The sequence below is a fragment of the Temnothorax longispinosus genome, chromosome 7 (genome assembly GCF_030848805.1).
Source record: "Temnothorax longispinosus isolate EJ_2023e chromosome 7, Tlon_JGU_v1, whole genome shotgun sequence".
Classification (NCBI taxonomy): Eukaryota; Metazoa; Arthropoda; class Insecta; order Hymenoptera; family Formicidae; genus Temnothorax; species Temnothorax longispinosus.
This window is the reverse complement of record NC_092364.1, coordinates 10,556,252-10,565,583: the sequence shown is the minus strand read 5'-3', so window position 1 is coordinate 10,565,583 and position 9,332 is coordinate 10,556,252. Positions and strand designations below refer to the sequence as shown.

The 9,332-nt window shown below is 39.0% G+C and overlaps 1 protein-coding gene across 1 annotated transcript; it reads right to left on the bottom strand.

The window, feature by feature from the left end:
* LOC139816934 (zinc finger protein 862-like) lies at positions 1-1,131 on the bottom strand. The gene has a single exon (XM_071784765.1). It carries the CDS (start codon positions 1,024-1,026, stop codon positions 1-3), a length of 1,026 nt encoding a protein of 341 aa, XP_071640866.1. The 5' UTR covers positions 1,027-1,131.
* Between the last annotated feature and the right edge of the window lie 8,201 nt (positions 1,132-9,332).

The following is a 9,332-nucleotide window of genomic DNA, read 5'->3' as shown; positions in this document are numbered from 1 at the left end:
CTAAGAGTCTAACAACGCACTTTTGTAAACAAAGCCATCTAGTTTCTGACAATTTAATATTTTTTTTCGTTCAATTTGAAAAAAATCTTGGAATTCACCCAATATTGCACATCTCTTCGCACTGCCCGAAATATAAGTGGCAACTCCTCTAATCAAATCTTCACAAGAAGAAGGTAACTTTTTGCAAGCTTTACTGGCTACAATCGCGGATGAATGGCAAATACAATTCAGTGTTACTAAATTTGGAACTTCTTCTTTAAGACGACTCATAAAAGAATTTTTGCGTCCAATCATAACTGACGCATTATCGGATGCCATTCCAACAATATTTTTTATAGGTATATGTTTTTCTTCTAAGCATTTTTTAAATTCTTCAAAAATTTTATTCGCGGAACAATCTCTTGCATCTAAAGATAATAATTCTAATAATTGAGTTGTAATTTTTTTATTCGAAGGTGATACATATCGAACAAGAAGGCACATTAATTTAGTATCTGAGATATCCGTACTCTCATCTATTAAAATAGAAAATTTACAAGTTTTTAAATGGTTTACTACTGTCTCAATTTCCCGTTTTGCAGTGACATTTTTAACAATATTTGCGCACTTATTTCGAGCTAGTGAAAAATCTTGCAGAACTTTGGGATCTTTAAAAATGTCTTTTAGCAAAGGTGATAAATGATCCGCGCATTGAAAGGCTATATTATGCTCGGAAAAAAAAGTTGCTAATTTAATTTCTGCGCGTTTGACGTTATCTTTATGTGACAAACTATTTTCGGTATCAATATTATCAGCAGTCTTATAATTACAAGATTTTATGTTCTCGATATGTCTGACCGTTTGTGAATGTTCAACTAAATTTGTTCTGCAACATCTGATAGTTTTATTGCATGCAATACAAAGCGCTTTATTTTCTGCAGAATGAGGAGCTAACCATCCTTTAAAGATATTTTCATCTAGCCAAGCATTTTGAAATTCTCTACTTCTACGTTTCTTAATAGCTCCTTGACCAACAGAATCCATCATGCAGCATGCACAAATATATAAATAAGTGTTAAGGCTATTCTACAATTGCGTAAGAGTAAGGAGTAAGAGTAAGAGTAAGAAATTGACCAATCACAGTGAGAATTTGAGGAGAATAATCGACTGTGATTGGTCAATTTCTTACTCTTACTCTTACTCCTTACTCTAACGCAATTGTAGAATAGTCTTTATACTTATTAACTTACCTTGTGTAGTACTGTAGGTTACATATGTAACCTCTAACCTCCGTCGACGAACCCGTCACTTTCGCGCCAAGACCCGAGACTTTTGCGCCCAACGGTCGCATTATAGACAGTCGAGCGCGCGAGCTAAGTGAGAGCGACAAGGAGAGAGTAATATTCTCCCTCTCGCTCGGCACTGCCGAGCGCTGGCGACACACCGATAGACCGAGCGTCACTCTGTGTGCGCAGTGGAGGGGGGCGCATGCGCGAAAAACCGGGCCGGATTCACATCACTGGTGTCCGCGCGAGTTAACGGGATATCTGTTCACCGCATGGTATAGACGGATACACGCGGCCATTTTTTCTTCCATTGATTAAGCAATTCATTAGATATAGTATTTTTACAGCAAACAAAATAAAATTCTCGCAGTGTAGAACATTGTTCAAAAATAACGGAATAATAATAAGGTGTTGTACGGAGTTAAGCGCCAACGAGATATAACTTTTTCAACTTTCTACACCGCGCTAGTACGTCCAATTGGTGATGGGTGAGGTAAGGCCAAGATAAATGAAGTTCTTCCACGGGAAAGCATATTAAATAAAGTATTGTCGATATTTGAAAAATAATAAGTAAATCTGCAACAAAATATTGTACAAATTATTACAGTACTCTATTGTGCCAAAACAAAATTTGCGTAACTTTGTGCGCGCAATAAGTTGATGCTCGGCCGAAAGAAGCAAACAAAAAAATTCAATAATGTGTGTTTTTTTTAATGTAACATATACACTTACAAGTCAAATTTTATTTTTTCTAACTTTTTACAGTTGGCGAGAGCATTAATACCCCGAGATGTAACATGCTTTGGGCCGAATAATGAAAATTACTTCCAAATCGCGACACGACGTTCCCAACTCTATTAAAATTTCATCGTTTATGCGCTCAACCGATAACTTACGCATCCGTGGATTATTTTGCAATATTCTGCAAAGACGTTCGTAACTTACAGTAGTATTAAAAAGGTTTAAATGTTCCAAAGTATTCAGCTTCTCGAGATACGAAAATCCTTCATCTTCCACGTAACATATTTGAGATCCAATTCTATGGAAAAGGTCGTATATTAGAAATTGTGTGTTGAACAATTTACCATAATAATCCTGACAATTATTTACATATACTATATGCGCATATATTTACCTTTCAAATTTGTGCACGTGTCCGGAATTTCACGTAGGACAAGTTTCAAATCGATATCGCTACTTGTTCGTATTATCTGTGCAAAGTAACGCTCGTCACTGAGTCTTAAATGCGTTAAACGACTACCGCAATTCTTGATAAAGCTTGCCATATTTTTACCCGCATATGTGCATCCTGTAACATCTAATTGTCGCAAATGTTTACATCTACGTGTAAAATTACGCAATATATCGCGTATATATTTCTCAGATCTATTGATCCATCGCATGTTTAAACTTGTATAGAGTTCACGGTCTCGTGTTAAATAATTGAGACGTTTATCTACACGACTTGTGCTGCATAACGTCGCCAAATCCAAATATTTAAATATCATTAGTAGCACTTCGTTCTGCAAAGAGATAAAATATATAATTTTAACATTTGAGATGACATTTTAGAATAATATGATGAGAACGTGACATTTTGGAGAATACTTTACAGGAAGCGCAGATAAATTGCAACTTGACGACAATGATGATGGCTTCGTGGATTCATCCGAAGAGCGTTTCAAACGCTTATTGGCATTAGTCAAATATGCTTTCATTAAAATACGCGAATATCTGTATCCGAGAAGTTGCACATAACCAGGAATTATTTTCTCAGGCACTTTTACACGCCTCACATTATTATTATTATGAGAAACACTCGCTATATCGCTGCAAATGTAATTGAATGACAAATATTAATCATCATTATTAATGGACAAAAAATAGTATTGTATGCACCAAGGGGCAAAAGTAGCGTTTTATTTCAGACAAGTGTAAAGTTTGCCGCTTCCGAGCCGAAAAGGCAAAGGCGGCAAACTTTATACACACGTTTGAAAAACGCTACTTTCGCCCCTTGGTGCACAAAATATTCTTCACAATATCTTTACGGAGAGTTTGACTTTTATGCCTGTAGAGAGAGAGAGAGAGAGAGAGAGAGAGAGAGAGAGAGGCGAGAGTAGCCATTTTGCACGCCAGGACGGCATAGCGGGACAACATTAATCACTTTCCGCCCGCTATGCCGTCCTGGCGTGCAAAATGGCCGCACTCTCGCCTCTCTCTCTCTCTCTCTCTCTCTCTCTCTCTCTACAGGCATAAAGGTCAAACTTGACGTGGAGGTGTTGTGAAGAAGAATTTACATATCAATCTAACCTTGGATAATAATACAACACGTATCTATTAGAAATGTTGCAATAATGTTGAAAATTTTGTTGCAGATAAGCTATATCCAAATGTACACTATTTAAATCTGCCGTAAAATTATAAACATTGTCGCGATGTGGATAGTACATGGAGTTAATTCTTTTTATCATATCCAGTAAACTTTCATTAGAATTTCTAGAACGGATCAATTTTGATGTACCAATAAGCATCACGGCGTCTAGCTTTGTGTAAGAAACCTGCCAACTGCCCTCAAACACTAGTCTGAGCATTTTGGTTTTTATAGTACACGACAGCGGCGACAACGGTGGAGAAAATAATCTTGATTGCGGGGGTGTAATATACAGGAAATGCTGATGACGAGAAACGTTCCACGATTCATGCCACGACCCATTAGAATCTTGAGCCGAAATTTGACGTACGCTTCCAGGCGTACATATTTCGTAAATACAGACTCTAATTGGATATACAGTTTCGTGAAACTCGATATCTGTAAATGGAGAAAATATTAATTACATTGACTTTCTTGTCTCTCTGGTGCAAAAGTATATGGCATTTTTCTCACAAACAATATCTTTTATTATTAATTTAAATATTATACATACCGATACATCTTTTGTCGTTTGTTGCATAATAATCGGAATGTCTAAACTGCTCATCTTCCGGTCTCAAAATATCTGTTTTTCGCCACGGAGATATTGAAACACCAGTACCGTCCTGAATCATTTATAATGATGGAGAAAATTGAAAATCTTGTAACGTGTAACATATCTATATATATATAACGTTAATTTATTTGTGCAGGATTACTTGTGAATATCTTGTGCACCAAGGGGCAAAAGTAGCGTTTTTCAAACGTGTGTATAAAGTTTGCCGCCTTTGCCTTTTCGGCTCGGAAGCGGCAAACTTTACACTTGTCTGAAATAAAACGCTACTTTTGCCCCTTGGTGCATACGATACTATTTTTTGTCCATTAATAATGATGATTAATATTTGTCATTCAATTACATTTGCAGCGATATAGCGAGTGTTTCTCATAATAATAATAATGTGAGGCGTGTAAAAGTGCCTGAGAAAATAATTCCTGGTTATGCGCAACTTCTCGGATACAGATATTCGCGTATTTTAATGAAAGCATATTTGACTAATGCCAATAAGCGTTTGAAACGCTCTTCGGATGAATCCACGAAGCCATCATCATCGTCGTCAAGTTGCAATTTATCTGCGCTTCCTGTAAAGTATTCTCCAAAATGTCACGTTCTCATCATATTATTCTAAAATGTCATCTCAAATGTTAAAATTATATATTTTATCTCTTTGCAGAACGAAGTGCTACTAATGATATTTAAATATTTGGATTTGGCGACGTTATGCAGCACAAGTCGTGTAGATAAACGTCTCAATTATTTAACACGAGACCGTGAACTCTATACAAGTTTAAACATGCGATGGATCAATAGATCTGAGAAATATATACGCGATATATTGCGTAATTTTACACGTAGATGTAAACATTTGCGACAATTAGATATTACAGGATGCACATATGCGGGTAAAAATATGGCAAGCTTTATCAAGAATTGCGGTAGTCGTTTAACGCATTTAAGACTCAGTGACGAGCGTTACTTTGCACAGATAATACGAACAAGTAGCGATATCGATTTGAAACTTGTCCTACGTGAAATTCCGGACACGTGCACAAATTTGAAAGGTAAATATATGCGCATATAGTATATGTAAATAATTGTCAGGATTATTATGGTAAATTGTTCAACACACAATTTCTAATATACGACCTTTTCCATAGAATTGGATCTCAAATATTGTTACGTGGAAGATGAAGGATTTTCGTATCTCGAGAAGCTGAATACTTTGGAACATTTAAACCTTTTTAATACTACTGTAAGTTACGAACGTCTTTGCAGAATATTGCAAAATAATCCACGGATGCGTAAGTTATCGGTTGAGCGCATAAACGATGAAATTTTAATAGAGTTGGGAACGTCGTGTCGCGATTTGGAAGTAATATTTTCATTATTCGGCCCAAAGCATGTTACATCTCGGGGTATTAATGCTCTCGCCAACTGTAAAAAGTTAGAAAAAATAAAATTTGATCTGTAAGTGTATATGTTACATTTAAAAAAAACACACATTATTGAATTTTTTTGTTTGCTTCTTTCGGCCGAGCATCAACTTATTGCGCGCACAAAGTTACGCAAATTTTGTTTTGGCACAATAGAGTACTGTAATAATTTGTACAATATTTTTGTTGCAGATTTACTTATTATTTTTCAAATATCGACGATACTTTATTTAATATGCTTTCCCGTGGAAGAACTTCATTTATCTTGGCCTTCCCTCATCCCTCACCAATTGGACGTACTAGCGCGGTGTAGAAAGTTGAAAAAGTTATATCTCGTTGGCGCTTAACTCCGTACAACACCTTATTATTATTCCGTTATTTTTGAACAATGTTCTACACTGCAAGAATTTTATTTTGTTTGCTGTAAAAATACTATATCTAATGAATTGCTTAATCAATGGAAGAAAAAATGGCCGCGTGTATCCGTCTATACCATGCGGTGAACAGATATCCCGTTAACTCGCGCGGACACTTGAGAGCGTCACATACATTTTTTTATTTTTGAGTTTTTTTTACCTACATTTTACGTCGACTGTGTATATCCTTGTCGTCTTTTTCATATAATTTGAATTTTTTGGACAATGTGTAATTTGAAATATACACATATATATGTTTAGGCGAAATACTATAGAAATACCATATAAACATTGTAATAACATTATCGTTGGTAAATCCTTGATAATTTTTTTCACGTTTCTTTCGTTTAGAACGACACATCTCTTGTTGTAATTTTCTTTCAAAAAGTTAGTTTTGTAAAAAAAAACAGCTTTCTGGTAGTTTGTTGCGTAAAAATAAAGCTTCTCTCTCTCTCTTTCTCTCTCTCTCTCTCTCTACAGGCATAGAGGTCAAACTTGACGTGGAGGTGTTGTGAAGAAGAATTTACATATCAATCTAACCTTGGATAATAATACAACACATACCTATTAGAAATGTTGCAATAATGTTGAAAATTTTGTTGCAGATAAGCTATATCCAAATGTACACTATTTAAATCTGCCGTAAAATTATAAACATTGACGTGATGTGGATAGTACATGGAGTTAATTCTTTTTATCATATCCAGTAAACTTTCATTAGAATTTCTAGAACGGATCAATTTTGATGTACCAATAAGCATCACGGCGTCTAGCTTTGTGTAAGAAACCTGCCAACTGCCCTCAAACACTAGTCTAAGCATTTTGGTTTTTATAGTACACGATAGCGGCGACAACGGTGGAGAAAATAATCTTGATTGCGGTAATATACAGGAATTGCTGATGAGGAGAAACGTTCCACAATTCATGCCACGACCCATTAGAATCTTGAGCCGAAATTTGACGTACGCTTCCAGGCGTACATATTTCGTAAATACAGACTCTAATTGGATATACAGTTTCGTGAAACTCGATATCTGTAAATGGAGAAAATATTAATTACATTGACTTTCTTGTCTCTCTGGTGCAAAAGTATATGGCATTTTTCTCACAAACAATATCTTTTATTATTAATTTAAATATTATACATACCGATACATTTTTTGTCGTTTGTTGCATAATAATCGGAATGTCTAAACTGCTCATATTTCGGTCTCAAAATATCTGTTTTTCCCAACGGAGATATTGAAACACCAGTACCGTCCTGAATCATCTATAATGATGGAGAAAATTGAAAATCTTGTAACGTGTAACATATCTATATGTATATATAACGTTAATTTATTTGTGCAGGATTACTGTAACGGAAAAAATGTAAGTATAGTACATTAGAAAATATACTTACATGAAAATCATTAAACGAGATTGGTAAATCAACTACTTTTCTATAATGTTGAAATTTTGGCGGCCCAATTATCTCAGGAGCAGTATGGAATATGCTAAAATTCTCGTGATCAACAGGAACAAATCTTTTCTTGACAAATTGATAGACAAAGTCAACACTATTCTCTTCTTTCGCTCCTACTACGGACACTCTGTCGACATAAGGATATCGACTACAATTCTCCCACGATGAAAATTTATCGTAGCTCGTCATCGTGTATATATATAATGGCTTTACATCTCGCGTCGTTTCGACAAGAGTACCACCGGCCGGACGGACACGCGGACACTAGAATTGCACATATCAAAAATAAACGTAATACGAATACGCACACAATTATGAGCCGATATCACAAAGTCTCCAATTAACGTGAGCCTCCGATTACGACGCGCGCGTGCGTGCGTGCGTGCGTGCGTGCGTGCGTGCGTGCGTGCGTGCGTGCGTGCGTGCGTGCGTGCGTGCGTGCGTGCGTGCGTGCGTGCGTGCGTGCGTGCGTGCGTGCGTGCGTGCGTGCGTGCGTGCGTGCGTGCGTGCGTGCGTGCGTGCGTGCGTGCGTGCGTGCGTGCGTGCGTGCGTGCGTGCGTGCGTGCGTGCGTGCGTGCGTGCGTGCGTGCGTGCGTGCGTGCGTGCGTGCGTGCGTGCGTGCGTGCGTGCGTGCGTGCGTGCGTGCGTGCGTGCGTGCGTGCGTGCTGCGTGCGTGCGTGCGTGCGTGCGTGCGTGCGTGCGTGCGTGCGTGCGTGCGTGCGTGCGTGCGTGCGTGCGTGCGTGCGTGCGTGCGTGCGTGCGTGCGTGCGTGCGTGCGTGCGTGCGTGCGTGCGTGCGTGCGTGCGTGCGTGCGTGCGTGCGTGCGTGCGTGCGTGCGTGCGTGCGTGCGTGCGTGCGTGCGTGCGTGCGTGCGTGCGTGCGTGCGTGCGTGCGTGCGTGCGTGCGTGCGTGCGTGCGTGCGTGCGTGCGTGCGTGCGTGCGTGCGTGCGTGCGTGCGTGTGTGTGTGTGTGTGTGTGTGTGTGTGTGTGTGTGTGATACCGGCCCTTATAGACGCATCACTTGCCTGGCGTTTCGACAATCGCACGATATAATATATCGGCACACCCGACGTACTCGTACACGCGAGATTCACACGTGACAAATTATTGAATGAAAAACAAGCGAAAAACGCAGAGTACGCTCAATCTCAACTCCAAAGGGCACGGCAGCCGCCACAGTCACTTGTATCGTCGCCACCGCACAATGCAAGAGAACGCGACGACGTAAGCTGGGGGTTCGAGGCTTCGCGACAATTTGAATAGGGGGAGAGGATGGAGTGGCGGTTGGCGGTTAAATGACTAGGGACGGTGCGATGCGCGTTCAGGGCGTTCACGGTACCTCTACTAGTCGCTTTACTTGTACCCTACTTTATCCCCACCACGCGAATTGCCGCGGGAAGCCTCAAACCCCCAGCTTGCGTCGTCGCGCTGTGCCGTACAGCGTACGGAGGCGCGAATTTGAGATTAAATATACTCTGCGCTTTTTGTTTGTTTTTCTTTAAGCAACAAGTTTGTTACTGCACAATCACAGTCGCGTATTTTTAACGTGTAAAAATCTCATACCATTAACTTACTATGCTTACATCTTACTGTGATCGTATACTTGTGTGTTGCCATTGTGGACGACGCTTATGTTTAGACGCACTCTCGTCGTAGACGCACTCTAGACGTAGTCTAGTTGCAAAATACGCGTAGACCTAAAAAAACGTGCAACACAAGGCTTTATTATGTCATTTGTGTTTAGAAAAATATTAACAACAAATATTTTAAATTAGAATAATTAA